Here is a 16,337-nt window from a genome sequence, read left to right on the forward strand (position 1 = left end):
TTGATTCTGAGTTAGTCCAAAGGGTTCCCAAAGGAGATCGGGCTCATTCTAGAAGTCATCCCTCGATCAAAAAAACTGTGATAAGCAAAGACCAAAGTCACAGGAAATCAGGGTGGCTACAGATCATTTGGAATTAATCCCTTGTTGCCAGACTTACACCCAGGGAAGTCACAGCTGCTCCTGCCACTTGGCAGAGCAGTACTCTAACAGGCCTCCAGGGGAATAAGCCTACCTAAAGGATTAGAAGAAATTGCTGTCTGGAAGGCAGCAGAGTTCTGAATAAGAATGCATTTATTTACTTTTTAAGATACAGACATGAAGTCAAGAATGAAATCACTCTTTTTCCATTTTATCTGTATTTTTAGATACACCAGGAACCACAGCTCTGTTGTCTGAAAGCTTCTCTCTCTCCTTTTATGCCTTACCCTGCAAAAACTTGTCTACATTGTTTGCTAGCTCTGTGGCTTCGGGCAGTTAGCTGATGTCTCATGCCCAAGTTATTTTATCTTTAAAATGAAAGTAAAGAACCCTGCCCTGTGCACGTCATTGGATTGTTGTGAGGTTCAAGTGAGACAAGATGTTTTGATAAATTGTAGTTCTGTCCAAATGACAGGTGTTACTCTTATTGGAAAGATACTTGGAAGAAAAATCTGACATATGGTATCAGTTTGCTGCATTGTACCAAAAAAACTTAGTTGAAGGCCTCCTTTCCCTGTCATAGTTCATTATGTGCTGAATGGCCTCCAAATTTATTGAGACAGAAGCTATCTTATGGTGAATGATAGCAGAAAATGCCACCTGTTTCCCTTCTATTCATTATAAAGCCTTAATGCTGTCTCATGCATGGGACTCATGACTGTAAGTAAAATGTCTTTATGTAATACCCTTTTTAGTTCTTTTGCTTATTGAGAAAAGGTAAAACTAAACATTTCATGTTATGAATTCGTATGTTTATTATTTAGTATCATGACCATAGTGGAGGAAAGGCCTGATCTCTATTTCTCAAAGACTGTATCTTTAACTTGGGAACTGTGGGCAGCTCTATGCCTGAAGCTAACCTAATCCCTGTTGCATTAATTTGAATCACAGGTTGTGAGTGTGCCCTTATTTAAGCTGTCATTAGATTGTAAAGTGTGTGTGTGCATGTGCACATGTGCCAGTTTTTGAAAGAGAGTGAATCTCTTAGGCCACTGTTCATTATGTTTTGTTCATGCTTATAATCTCTTATAATGTACGCAGGTTGTTCAGGTCTTATTTCGATTGTTCACTGCACGCGAAGCTGCTCGGACCCTGTTTCCCTATTGAAGTTTTTCTTTCAAGCAGTTCTAAGGATACAGAAGAGGAAAGCAGAGAACATAGAGATTTGAATTAGCCCTATTTATTTTTCTCTTTAGAAGAAAATTATTACTTTTTAAAAATGCTCATGTATTCACGTGGGTTATGGTAACTAAATATAGATAATATGATGAATCTAGATTTGGCTTTGAATTTTAGTTTGGGATCTAGAATCCAGTGATAATGGGGAGACAAAAACTTTCCTTGTCCTGGTAGCCTTTCTTGACCATATCACTTACATGGGACCTGAATGTGTTAGACATTTTCAGACTTCCCATTTGTAATTCCCCTTTCTTCTGTACTCCTTGCCTTTCTAACTTCCAGAGTAGCCTCCTGAAGTTAACTCTTAAGTGTACTTTAAATCTTGAAGTATATCATATGACCCCATTCAAAGGCTGTAAGAAAATTTTATAAATTAGTATCTATACTAAACAACACAGTTAAGGATCTTCATAATATTAAAAGAGCTCCTTGATTTAAATAAGGATTTTTCACAGATCTGTTTTTAGCTAGCAGCCTCCTTATAAACATAAAAACAATTGTTTATAATTAGACTGCTAACTACTTTGCAGGAGGTGGGGAGGATAGAGAACAAGAAGAGGAAAAGGACCCATTTGAGAAACTTATAGATGAAAAGAGGAAAAACTTCTGATCACTTTAAAGACTTAACGTTTGAATTTAGAAGCATTTCACATCAGGAAACAAGACAGCACATAATTTCATTTACTACCATTGGGTTAATTTGGTCTAGCAAGGAACTCTGAATATAGATTATAAATTACACACACTTATGTGTATAGATTGTATGAAAAAAATACTAGTGTAGAACATGGTTTATACTGGTATTTTTATTGTCAGGGTCAGTATAATTTAAGATGACACTTAGTCCATGAGGGGATGTGATATTAAGTGAATTGGAATAGTCCCACATACAGTGATACTTAAATGTTGTAGGTAGTGATAAATCTTTTTCTGTAAACAAGTAAGTGTGACAGTATTTTAAAAATTTATATACATATTTTAGAGTAGGGCACGTTCAGATGGTGAAATAATGCCAGTGTCCCATCACCACATTAAGTTACTTGGCATCATTCTGTAAGATACTAATGTTGCCTACGCAGCCAGCCAGTTCCTAGTGCGTAAATTGCTTGTCTTGAAATGGTTTCTGTGATAATTTTTACTGATTTATTGAAATCAGTATGGATTGTACATAATGATTTTATGTTTCTTGTGTTCACATACTTTTCTCCTCCCATCAGTAAAACCATTACCAGATTCATCCTTCTGAAAGCAATTTTTAAATTGCTTCTCCTCATTCATGAACCTTTTCAGAAATTTTTAATAGTTCCTGTTTAATCCACAGCTCTCATTGGTCTTTTTTTTTTTTTTTAAGGATTTTATTTATTTGACAGAGAGAGTTGAGAGATCACAAGCTGGGGGAGTGGCAGGCAGAGGGAGAGGGAGAAGCAGGCTTCCCACTGAGCAAGGAGCCCGCTGCAGGACTAGATCCCAGGACCCTGGGATCATGACCTGAGCTGAAGGCAGACACTTAGCCGACTGAGCCACCCAGGCGCCCCTCTCATTGGTCATCTTGAGCTCAGCATTCAGTACTCTTCATACTCTGATGACAGCTTCCCTTCTCTTCCGCTGCTTTACCACACACATTGCCTTCTGTTTAACTGAGCTGGTTCTGTAAACATTCATTCATTTCCCTCTTCTACCTTTGCTTTAATAGTCCTCCTACCTGAAAATCTTATTTCCTCTTCTCCTGTGGTGCTATCCCTTCTGTAAAGGACAGTCAGATTCAACTTACTTTATAAAGCCTACCTGGACTCTCTAGGCAGGAGTTTCTAGATTCTTTTATTATATTTATAATCCTATTTTCATTTTATTATGAATTACTATTTTTGCAAATGTAGTCTGCTGCTCCTTAGTGAGATTGTTAAGTTCTTTAAAGATAGAGCTTTTGGAGTTATTCTGTCACTCTTTAATGCCTATTTTAATCTTTAGGTTTACCTCTGCTCGTTCAGAGAACAATTGCAAGAACTATTGTGTTACAAGAAAGTATTGGCAAAGGTCGATTTGGAGAAGTTTGGCGAGGAAAGTGGAGAGGAGAAGAAGTTGCTGTTAAAATATTCTCCTCTAGAGAAGAGCGCTCATGGTTCCGTGAGGCAGAGATTTATCAGACTGTAATGTTACGTCATGAAAACATCTTGGGATTTATAGCAGCAGACAATAAAGGTCAGTAACATCTGCTTCTCCTTTGAGTATAATGTCTACTTGAGCCTTTCTACAAATACGGTTACTAAACATTGTCAGATTTGATGAGAAATAAATGTTTGTCATACAGATTAGACCCATTAAGTCAAAAAGAATATATTAGAAACCTTTACAAACAGGAACTTCTTTTTTTTTTTTTTAAAAGATTTTTTATTTATTTGACAGCGAGAGAGAGCACAAACGGGGAGTGGCAGGCAGAGGGAGAGGGCGAGGGAGAAGCAGGCTCCCCACTGAGCAGGGAGCCCGATGCGGGGCTCGATCCCAGGACCCTGGGATCACGACCCGAGCCGGACGCAGACGCTTAAAAAACAGGAACTTCTTCAAGATGTTCTTGACGTGTTTCTAAATCTCTGTTTTATAAGATAAAAGAGTTATATTTAAATTTAAAAGGGATGTGCTTTTGTTATTTTGGTTTTAGGCAGTTAGTAAGTTGAGTATAGTCATAGCATAGAAAAAATAGAGTTTTATAAACTCTGGTTGCTCAAAATTTTGAGATAAGTTAGAGCCCAGAGATCTGTTTCCTTTAAATTTCTTTTGACCTAATGACCATTAGGGCATTTTAATAGATACTAATGACCTTATTTATAGGAAGAGTAAAAATAACTTCTCAGTGTATTCTGTGTTTTAAGTTGGCAGGGGCTAAGTAATCTTTTAAATAAATAAATTTTTAAATCAACTCCATTAAATAGAGAATAGTTTCTCCAGGACCACCGTGCCCATTGGTAACCAACCGTCTAGACGCTTTCTTGCCTGTGGTACAGGTGCCTGGGGCCCTGGCTCAGTCCGATGCTGCAGGAGAGTCAGTGGAGAGTCCGAATGAGCGCTGATGGGGAGCAGTGGCTCCACTGGACTTCATCTGCTGTCCTGGCTTCGGCTCTTACTGTTGTGCCCATAGTTGCTGCTTTGGTAGCTTCATCAGAGACTCGGCGTTAGAACTCTCATCATCCCTGCCCACAGTCAGATGCATTTCCCAGCTTTCCTATTTTTAAAAAATGCTATCATTTTCTCTTTGAGATTGGCCAGAACCATGGTCCTCTTTTTCCTCCTCTCCCTTCCCATTTTCTTCAACAATATTTATTTCTTCAGAATATTGTTTAATGAGTTTCCCTTTTGCTTTTCTGTATTTTCAGATTTATTCTCAGTATGCATTTATTGGGGTTTTTTTAAGAGTTTATTTCTAGAAAATTTCCAATATATAGAAAAGTGGAGCGAGTAGAGTATAAAGAACACCTGTCACCCAGCTTCAACAGTGATTAGCTCATTGCCAATCATATTTGATCTGATTCCGCCTACTCTGCCTCTGTCTGAATTATTTGAAGTCAAAGATATGATAATATATCTTTTTATCCATGAACACCTTTCTTTTGTATCTTTAGATTAAGGAATCGTAATGCAGCGTGACCAAACTACTGTTGTCAATTTTTAAAATGTCATCAGTATCCAGTCAGTTTCACATTTCTGCAGTTGTATATTCTTTTTTTTTTAAACAATTGGTTACTCACTTTAGGATATGAAGTCCACACATGGCATTTGGTTGATATTTATCTTAAATCCCTTAAAATTGCTTTGTTTCTCTTCATTTTTTTTTTCTCTTCTTGCAGTTTCTTGAAGAAACTGGATTATTTGTCCTGTAGGGCTTACCACATTTTGGATTGTGTTGATTGAATTTCTGTAGTATCTCTGAACTTGCTCCTTGTATTTAAAAACTGGTAGTTAGGATTAGAGACTAAATCTGAGTAATTGGATTGGTTTCCTGAAAATATTGTATGCCTTCCTATATACTGTATATTTTGTATTATATACTTGTATACAACATACTGTTTATTGTATATTATATATTGATATATATATATCACATTAAGAGCCATCTAATATTTGATTATCTAGGTCTTTTTTTAAAGATTTTATTTATTTATTTATTTATTTATTTTAGAGAGAGAGAAAGAGCACGAGCAGGGGGAGGAGCAGATGGGGAGCGGGGGGGAAAGGGGAAAGAATCTCAAGCAGACTTCTCGCTGAACGCAGAGCCCCACCTGGGGCTTGATCTCAGAACCCTGAGATCATGACCTGAGCCAAAAAGGAAGGGTTGGATGCTTAACCGACTGAGCCACCCAGGCGCCCCTTGATTATCTCTTTTTTGTGACTTAGGGCAGTGATGGATGTGATGGCTGTAGGCAGTGATTTATCAGTGGCTATTACCAGTTCAGTATTACTTAATGTAAAAACAAAACAAACAAAAGCAGTGATCATAGTTTGACCAAGTCCTTAGTTTTCATTTTCTTCTGCCTTTGGCACATTTAGCATCCCCTCTAACTCTTAAAACAACCTTACAAACAATGTTCTGTGACTCTAGATTTTCTGTGTTCATTTCTTATTTCTTAGTAGTTGTGTTTGCTTTCTAAAACTCTTTTTACTGATTTGTATGAAGGCTCTAAGTCTACAAACAGTAATTGCTCCCTTGAAGGACTTAGCCGCGTGCATAGTTTCAAACTCAGCTGTGGTGGTTGCTTTTAAATCTGTCATTTGGGGCTCAAACCTGACCCAGGCCCAACATGTTTTAGGCCTATTCCAAGTTGCAAACACCCTGGCGCAAAATGCCCTTGCCTTTGTGCCCTGAACTTTCTTTTCCCATTTGCTCAGGCAGCAGCCAAGCTAAGCTGGTGCTGTCATCTGGTGGTCACCATGGGAACTGGCTCACCCTCTTGGATCTTCCCTACTCTCTTCTTTCTTTGTCAGGGGTTAATGGACTTTAGCCCATCCACTCTATTTCCCTTCTCCTTTATCTTTATCCTCTTGATTTAGTTAATTCCACCTCAGACAGCCCTTTATATTACACAGCCTCTTAAATATCCTTCTTCTGCTTCTCTTGTTAATTACCTCAGAAAATCTCCCTTTCTTCCATCTGCCTGTGTTCCTCTTAATTTGTCAGCCTTTCAGAATTCAGTCATGATTAAGCATGCAGGTAAAAATAGTGATGCATTTGTATCAGGGAAAAGAAAAGGTACAAGTTTGAATAGAATCAGTTTATAAAGTTTATGAAGAGTAAGCTTTGTTTATATATATAGTTTGTAAAGAACTAGTGTCATGAGTATCTAAATTGTTTTGAAAGTACCCAGAAATCCCCTCCCGAATCTTCTGAAAATACCTTTCTTAATCTCATCTAATCAGAGTTGCTTTCCTTCAAGTACCACTTTCAAAATTATAGAATCTGTTTTATGTTAATTGGGGTGGGGTTTTTTTTGTTTGTTTTTACAACCAATAGGGAAGGAGACAGCCCATTTTAAATTCTTATGAGCCATGCATTCCATTAAATGCTTAATCAGTTGTCCTGTTTTTTAACTCTTAACAGTTTTGCAAAAGTAAGGTATTCTTGCTGTGTAAAAGAAGAAACAGAGCCTCATTGGTTAAGAAACTTATCTGAGGTCACATAGTCAATAATAACTAGGCCCTGGGTTTCCCCCCAGGTCAGAATGACTCCAAGTGTGTATCTTTTACTGAATTGTGCTGCTTCCTAGTGTATGGTTTTCTTGCTACTCCTAGGTTAAATAGGCTTTTGTGGACCAGCCTAACCTAGAAGCCTAGCCAGAGTTTTTACCATGATTCCCATGGGAAAACACATTTCAAAGCCATGTATTAGTTTACAAACAAATTTTTGGAATACATATTCCTAGTTGTCGAAGTTCAGAATCACCTTGTGTAAAACTGGGTTCAGCCCCAGCTTTTTTTCCTCCTGACATTTTAGTTTCTGTTCCAGCTTTACCATTTGTTAATGATACCACTATTTTTATATTTTTTTCTAAGCTGGAAACCTTGGAATAATCTCTTATCTGGCTTCTTTGTGAACTGAATGTATAGTCTGTGATTAAAGCTTGTATTTCTTCATTTAAGCTCACTTTCAGTTTTGTCCTATACTATTCCATTCCTACTGTGGCTACACGAGGCTCCGGATACTTCTCATCTTCCACCCACTCCCCTTTCCCTTCCTCCTTCCAGAAACAACTACTGAGCACCCCACCTGAACCAGACATTTTTCTAGCCACTCAGGAGTCCCAGCTCTGCCACCATCTGTGTAGATTCGAAATCACCATCTTTGAACTGTGATTCCTTATCTCTTAAATGGGATTAGTTATCCTTGCCTTATCTCAAGAATAGGGGGCTTACTCAGAGGATCTAAAAGATATGTATGTAAAAGTGTAAGGCAGTGAAAATATGAAGGAAATAATATTCAAACTTAAGGTACTGTCATGTTGCAGTTGTGGAATTCAGGATTGAGAGTAAAAAGTGGTAACTTTTGAGTAGATAAATTGATGTTCTACAACCCATCTGAAACATTGTTATTCTGCTCTACAGATAATGGCACATGGACTCAGCTCTGGTTGGTGTCAGATTATCATGAGCATGGATCCCTTTTTGATTATTTGAACAGATATACAGTTACTGTGGAAGGAATGATAAAACTTGCTTTGTCCACAGCAAGTGGACTTGCCCATCTCCACATGGAGATTGTTGGTACCCAAGGTAACTCAAAGTACTTATGTTATTTAAGCTTTAAATTCCCATGAATCTAATGTCCGTTAGAAAATTTTTTAAGAAGTCAGCCTAAATAAAGATGTTTAAAATGCGGTTTTTAATGAAATTATTTTATCTTTCTGTTGAAAATCTCAGGTGGAGTTAGGAATATGGGAATTTGTTTAGAGATTCTCTAGTCATTGTAACAAAACTGATATGTATGTGAGTTCTTAAAAGTAGCATCTAGTCTTGTGATTTTTGAGGATCTCGACTTTAGAATTCAAGTCTGAAAGAATGTGTGTTTTTATGTGTAGTATCAAATGTAATGTGAAAAATGCTTTTTAAAAATCAACATGCCACCTAATGTTATCTGGCAATCTAATAATTATATTTGACTCTGAGATAAGGAGACTGCATGAGACCATTTTGTAGTTGAAAAATTATATACTAAATTTTAGTTATGAAATTGTTATGGTATAATTTTTATGCCATGTAGGATTGTCACATGCCAATATATCTCTCTCCTCTAGTGATTATCCTCTTGCCACCTGGTGGCTCCCTCACTCCCCACTTTACCATACACATGCTCTTTCACATCTTAGTCTCCCTCATCTTTGTAATTGTTACTGTTGTTGATAATAACAGTTGTATTGCGTTATGATTCACATATCATACAATTCACCCATTTTAAGTGTACAGTTCAGTGGCTTTTAGTGTATTCACAGAGTTGTGCATCACCACAGTCCATTTTAGAACATTTTCATCACTCCAAGAAGAAACACTGTGCCCATAGCAGTCACTCCCCATTTCCTCCCAAACTCCTTAGTCCTGGGCAACCACTAATCTACTTTCTGCCTTTATATATTTGCTTATTCTGGACATTTCCTATAAGTGGAATTGTGTCATATGTGATCTTTTGTGGCTGGCTTCTTTCTCTTGGCATGTTCTCAGGGTTCATCCATGTTATAGCATGTATCAGTACTTCATTCTTTTTTATGGCTGAGTAATATTCCATTGTTTGGATATACCACATTTGTCCATCAGTTGATGGACACTTGGGTTGTTTCCACTTTGGGCTTTTGTGAATAATGCTTCTATGAACATTGGTGTACACTTTGTGTGTGTGTGTGTGTGTGTGTGGGTATATGTTTTCAGTTCTCTTATACAGTGGAATTACTGGATTATACAGCAACTAACGGTTTTGAGGCATTACCAGACTGTGACTCTTTTTTCCCAAGTGGCTGCACCATTTTACATTCCTACCAACAGTGTAGGAGGGCTCCAGGGTTTCCACTGTTAGTATTTAAAGGTTGTAAATTTAATACTGAGTATATTATAGTTGGTAGGTAAAGGAAGTGGTGTAGATGCTTGGTCCTTGGACTGAAATATCAGTCTGTGACAAGAGTTCCATAAATAATTCATAAGATGTCAACAAACAAACATCTTTAACCCCCAGTCTTTGAGTTGTTAGACTTACAATTTTTGAGCACCATTTTTTAGAGCATCTTATTTTCTCTATTTTCTTCGAAGAAATGTAATTTCAGCAACTTTTGGTATAATGATTCACTTGAGGTTGTTTAGTAATTGTCCAGGTATTGTGGGTGATGTGAGCTGAAATGCTTTGACATTGGGATAGGAGTAGAGGCTTTGAACTTAAGGGGGAGAATTGTGATTGGTATCACCTTTTAAGCAATCACGTTTACTTTTGGTTTCTTTAGGGAAGCCAGCCATTGCTCATAGAGATTTGAAATCCAAGAATATCTTGGTAAAGAAGAATGGAACTTGCTGTATTGCAGACTTAGGACTGGCAGTGAGACACGATTCAGCCACAGATACAATTGATATTGCTCCAAATCACAGAGTGGGAACAAAAAGGTATGCTTGTGAAGAGTGTTTAATATCTTCTGAAATCAACTTCTTTTTCATTTCCTTCTCATTTTTATGTACATATCTTCTGAAACTCAAACTTGTACTTTATTAGATTGCCCACAGGTAGAAGATCTCATGGTCTTGCCTGCTCTGAAGCCAAGGTTACCTGACTTTTAAAGATGCCTGCTGATGAAAGGTGGCCCTTCCAGAAAATACTATCATTCGTTATATTAATTATAATAACAGTAGTAGCGGATGCTTATGGGGTGCCCAGTATGTGCCAGTCATTTTAATGTGTCATATATATATATATAATCTCAGTTAATGCTCTCTTCAAATGCTATACTGTAGCTAGCCCAACTATTTTCTGATTTTTAGTTCCTGGAAATACACCTTTCTTTCTTCCTTAGAATTTCTGCATGTACTGTGTCTTAGAGCAGACTTTGCCCTGCTGTTTCCCTGACTTGTACTCACCCTTCCTTTCTCAGAGGAAGCCCTTTCTGGACTGAGGTGCCCTTACCAAGGGCTCTCATAGCAGGCTGAACCTGGACCATTAGGGCACTTAGCACATTATAACTCTCCATTTATTTGTGTATATGTTCCATTGGACTGCAAGCTGCTTGAGAGCAGCCTTGTGTTTGTTGAATCCACAAGTTTTCTAAAGAACATGACTAGGTGGGTGACGTTGTCCTCATTTCACAGATGAGGAAACAGCCCCGTGGAAGGCAGGTCACGGGGTCAGCCTCATACACATGGTAACCTGAAGAGCTGAGATTCGAACCTCAGCCTTTCTCACCCAAAAGGCCTTACTCTGTGTGTATTATCACAGCATGTTGCCACAGCATATCTCCACATTACTGCCTTGGCCTTGGATAGAGCCAAGCTTCATTCTGTCTCAGTGGTATTTATGATTTCTGGATTCAGCAAGGGCTCTCGGAACTCTTGACTTAGGCTCCCAGGACAGTGGTCGCTGCAGGTCTTCATGAATCCTGATGTATAACTTTAGTAGGGTTTTTAAAACTTCAGAACCCTACAACGTGGCATCAGTAGGAGGACTGGCATTCATTCTTTATCTATTATTTTGTTCCCTGGATTATGTCCTCATCCTTTCATCCTGTTTTAGTGAGAAGACTTCTAGATTAAAATATATGGTCCCCACATAGTACTTGACAAAGTAGGTGGTGTGTGTTAAGACATTCTTAATAGTCATGATTGTTACATATGTGTCTTTCATTAGAAGCTAAGATCATAAGGCAGATGGCATGACATTGCTGTTTCAGCTTTTCATGGCATTTAGTTGACATCATTAATTTTCAAATCAGTTTGGATATTTAATATTTTTCTTGAGTTTAGTATGGTCTCAGTTATATAATACTGGATATATATGTCTATATATGTATAGTGGTATCTGAAAGAATGTTGATCAAAGTGTTAACATTGGGTGGTAGTAATGGAATGATTTTTCACTTTGTACTTTATGAACTTTGGGAAAATTTTTATAAGAAGTATGAGTCATTTTAAAAAGTAGCAGAACCATGCTGAAAGGGGAGAAAAGTCTTAAAGTTAATACCGATTTTTAAAAAAATTCTCAGGAAAAAAAGAAAATATATGAAACAGTTCAAAAGTAAAGTGACCACCATTCCATAAAGTAAATTGCTGACTTCTTTTTTAGGTACATGGCCCCTGAAGTTCTAGATGATTCCATAAATATGAAACACTTTGAATCCTTCAAACGTGCCGACATCTATGCAATGGGCTTAGTATTCTGGGAAATAGCTCGACGATGTTCCATTGGTGGTAAATTTCTCCCCCTCCCCCAACAGTTTATTATGAACAAAAGCTGTTCTGGGATAGCCTTTTTTTTAATTGAATGAAATTATACACATCAGCGGTCTAAAATTATGTTTACCAGGTGATCACTGAGAGTGCCAAAGAAAATAAAGGAGATAAAACCTGCAGTGAGGGGAAATGACATGACATGCTTATTTTAGTGTATTCTTTTTCTATTTCCATTTGAATCCTGGGAAGCATCAGAAACCAAGCCCTTGTTATCTTGGAATAGTTATTTAGAATGGAAGACTACTTGAGAGGCCACCCAGGAAGCTGTTTCTAGCATGTACCTGGGTCAAACTCACCCCCCCCGACCCCAAATGTGTGGTTATTTTGTCTAACTTCTTAGCTAGAAGTTGTATATACAGAATACAGTTACATTGCCATTACACTACTTTTTAAACTAAGTTTATTTTAAGTTAATTTTAGATTGAGCACTTTGGATATTTACTTGAGCAATAGTTTCTCATCCTTGGTGGCCCAGGCTTGGTTGAGACTAGGGTCTCAGGTTTATATGGCAGTAAGAGGGAGAGTGTGTCTCTGTATGGTAGCAAAGAGGACAGATCCAAGTAGAGGTAAAGGACTTGCACCTCAGATTTGCCTGTAGGATTTACATCTCTGTGGTAGAGTGTATATCCCTGTACCAAGGCTGAGCACTCACAGAATAAAAACTCTCATTTCTTGCACATGAGGGTTCTTTGGGAAAATATCAATCAGGTCATTACAGCTCATAGTTAACCATCATTAAGATAGCCTTTGCTGATCCCATAGTGATACTTAGTTTCAAGGTGTGGACCCAGTACCAACTCAGAGAGATGGGTTGTTGATGCAGATGTAGATGAGATAGAGCAAGCTAGAAGCCCTGTTCCACTTCACTAATTAATCAATGGAACCCTGAAATAGGACTCTTGGGTGTTCCTGGACAAAGAATGGTCTGGCATTATCTGAGTAAATTCTTCAAAAAATATATATTTTTTTTAACCAATATAGGAATTCATGAAGATTACCAGCTGCCTTATTATGATCTTGTACCTTCTGATCCATCAGTTGAAGAAATGAGAAAAGTTGTTTGTGAACAGAAGTTAAGGCCAAATATTCCAAACAGATGGCAGAGTTGTGAAGTGAGTATTTATTTTGGATACTACATAATTTTCTAAACTGCTTCTGCTTGGTATGTGGAAATTTGCTACTTTTCTTTAAGGAAAATAGACACAGGAATTTTCTTTTCTTTTCTTTTTTCTTCTTCCTCTTTTTCTTTTTTTTTCCCCATGGCAGTTAAACCAGTGAATGAAAAACAGAGTAATTTGGTTTTCATGTTCAATCTCAAGGACATCAAAAGGGCCATGGAGCATTTGCAGTGGCCATCAATGTCTCAGAATAGTATTTAAATCTACCAATGAACCAAGGCACCTGCATTTTCATTTTATCTGTCTTTTACATGGAATGTTCATTCCATTTACATTTAATGCACTTATCAGTATGGATGGGTGTAAGTTCACCATCTTTTTTTTTTTTTTTTTTAAGAAGTGCACTCTCTAATCCCCATCACCTATTTAACCCATCCCCCCCCATGCATGTCCCCTTTGGTAATCATCAGTTTGTTCTCTGTAGTTATGAGTCTGTTTCTTGGTTTATGTGTGTCTCTCTCTCGCTGTTAACTTTTTTTTCTTTGCTCGTTTGTTTTGTTTCTTTTCTTTTTTTTTTTAAAGATTTTATTTATTTATTTGAGAGAGAGAGAATGAGAGAGAGCACATGAGAGGGGGGAGGGTCAGAGGGAGAAGCAGACTCCCTGCCGAGCAGGGAGCCCGATGCGGGACTCGATCCAGGGACTCCAGGATCATGACCTGAGCCGAAGGCAGTCGCTTAACCAACTGAGCCACCCAGGCGCCCTCGTTTGTTTTGTTTCTTAAATTCCACATATGAGTGAGATCATATGGTATTTGTCTTTCTCTGACTGACTGACTTCACTTAGCATTTTACCCTCTAGCTCCATGCATGTTGTTGCCAATGGCAAGATTTCTTTTTTTTTTTTTTATGGCCAGTATTCCATTGTATATATACCACATCTTTATCTATTCATCTATCAGTGGACACGGTTGCTTCCATAGTTTGGCTATTGTAAAATAATGCTGCAACGAACACAGGGGTGCATGTAACCCTTTCAGTGTTTTTGTATTTGGGAGGGTAAATACCCAGTAGTGTGATTGCTGATTCATAGGGTAGTTCTCTTCTTAATTTTTTGAGGAACCTCCATACTGTTTTCCACAATGACTGCACCAGTTTGCATTCCCACCAAGAATGCAAGGAGGTTTTTTTTTCTTCACATCCTTGCCAATACTTGTTGTTTCTTGTGTTTTTGATTTTAGCCATTCTGACAGGTGTGAGGTGATATCTCATTGTAGTTTTGATTTGCATTTCCCTGATGATGCACGATGTTGAGCATCTTTTCATGTGTCTGCAGGCCATCTGGATGTCTTCTTTGAAGAAATATCTGTTCATGTCTTCTGCCCATTTTTTAATTGGATTCTTTGGTTTTTGGGTATTGAGTTATATCAGTTCTTTATATATTTTGGATACTAACCCTTTATCAGAGATGTCATTTAAAAATATCTTCTCTGGGTGCCTGGGTCGTGCAGTTCAGTTAAGCATCCGACTCTTGGTTTCAGCTCAGTCATGATCTCAGGGTGGTGAGATTGAGCCCTCTGTCGAGCTCTGCACTCAGCGCAGAGTCTGCTTAAGACTCTCCTCCCTCTGCCCCTTGCCCCACTCTCTTCTCTCTTTCTCTCTCTCTCTAAAATAAATAAATTAATTTAAAAATAATCTTCACCCATTCAGTACGTTGCTTTTAGTTTTGTTGTTTACTTTGCTATGCAGAAGCTTTTTATTTTGATGTAGTCCCAATAGTTTATTTTTGCTTTTATTTCCCTTGCCTCGGGAGACATATCTAGAAAAATGTTGCTACAGCCAATGTCAGAGAAATTATTGCCTGGGCTCTTTTCAAGGATTTTTATGGTTTCAGGTCTCACATTTAGGTTTTTAATCCATTTTGAGTTTATTTTTGTGTGTGGTGTAAGAAAGTGTTCCGGTTTTGCTCTTTTGCATGTAGCTGTCCAGGTTTCCCAATACCATTTGTTGAAGAGACTTTTTCCCTTTGTATATGCATTCCTCCATTGTCAAAGATTAATTGACCGTATAATCATGGGTTCATTTCTGGGTTTTCTGTCCAATTCCATTGATTTCTGTGTCTATTTTTATGCCAGTATTATACTGTTTTAATTACTACAGCTTTGTAATATAACAGTCTGGAGTTGTGAGACCTCCAGTTTTGTTGTTTTGTTTTTCTAAGGTTGCTTTGGTTCTTTTTGTGGTTCCGTACAAATTTTAGGATTGTCTTAGTTCTATGAAAAATGCTGCTGGTATTTTGATAGGGATTGCTTTAAATGTGTAGATTGCTTTGGGTAGTGTAGACATTTTAACAATATTTGTTCTTCTAACCCATGAGCATAGAATGTCTTTCCATTTCTTTCATCGTCTTGAACTTCTTTCATCAGTGTTTTATAGTTTCCAGAGTACAGGTCTTTTACCTCTTTGGTTAAGTTTATTCCTAGATACTTTGTTGTTTTGGGTACAATTGTAAATGGGATTGTTTTCTTAATTTCACTCTTGCTGTTTCATTATTAGTGTATAGGAATGCAACAGATTTCTGTACATTGATTTTGTAGCCTGCGACTTTACTGAATTCATTTATCAGTTCCAGTAGTTTTTTGGTGGAGTCTTTAGGGTTTTCTATATATAGTATCATGTCCTCTGCAAATAGAGGTCACCTACATTTTATTTTTTTTTAAAGATTTTATTTATTTATTTGACAGAGAGAGACACAGAGAGAGAGGGAACACAAGCAGGGGGAGTGGGAGAGGGTGAAGCAGGCTTCCCGCTGAGCAGAGAGCCCGATGTGGGGTTCGATGTGGGGCTCGATCTCAGGACCCTGGGATCATGACCTGAGCCGAAGGTAGACGCCTAATGACTGAGCCACCCAGGTGCCCCCACATGCATTTTAAATGAATGTGTCCTTTTGATCAGGGCAGCCCAGAACAGTCGGATGGATCTGGATGGAAATTAGGAAGCCTGGATTATAGAACAGCCTGGCCACCATTTCAGAGTCTGACTTTGGGCAAATCATTTCAGTTTTCCAGACCCTAACATGCCTTTTAAAAGGAGGAAGTTGGATAAGGTGACTGGGAGGATGGTTCTGATGATTTGACATCTTACTCATCTGATTACCTGTGTGACCATTCACCAGGAATGTAGGGAAAATGCTTTCCAGCAGTGTCTGAGATTCTCAACCCCAGCTCTTACAAAAATTTTAGAAATGTTTTTGTACTTGTAAATTTAAAGAATTCCTAAGACAAATTTTATTTAATCTATATGTAATTGTTAGCTGTCGCTGTTATAATACTGGCAAGGCAGAGCATTTTTCTCCAGATGTGAAGTTTTATAGCTGAAGAGGAATAAAA

General features: G+C 37.8%; 1 protein-coding gene across 3 annotated transcripts in view; it reads left to right on the plus strand.

Moving 5' to 3' along the window:
* The window catches only part of TGFBR1 (transforming growth factor beta receptor 1), a 57,013-nt gene that overhangs the window by 33,547 nt on the left and 7,129 nt on the right, over positions 1-16,337 (plus strand). For 2 of the 3 annotated variants that reach the window (XM_036074146.2, XM_036074147.2), the window contains exons 4-8: positions 3,346-3,576; positions 7,966-8,133; positions 9,843-9,999; positions 11,666-11,790; positions 12,814-12,944. In XM_036074146.2, coding sequence (XP_035930039.1) covers positions 3,346-3,576; positions 7,966-8,133; positions 9,843-9,999; positions 11,666-11,790; positions 12,814-12,944 — 812 coding nt within the window. Of the gene's footprint in view, positions 1-3,345; positions 3,577-7,965; positions 8,134-9,842; positions 10,000-10,105; positions 10,190-11,665; positions 11,791-12,813; positions 12,945-16,337 lie in introns of those variants that run through there. The other variant, XM_078061512.1, reaches the window with a different exon arrangement.

Source organism: Halichoerus grypus, chromosome 14, assembly GCF_964656455.1.
Source record: "Halichoerus grypus chromosome 14, mHalGry1.hap1.1, whole genome shotgun sequence".
Taxonomy (NCBI): Eukaryota; Metazoa; Chordata; class Mammalia; order Carnivora; family Phocidae; genus Halichoerus; species Halichoerus grypus.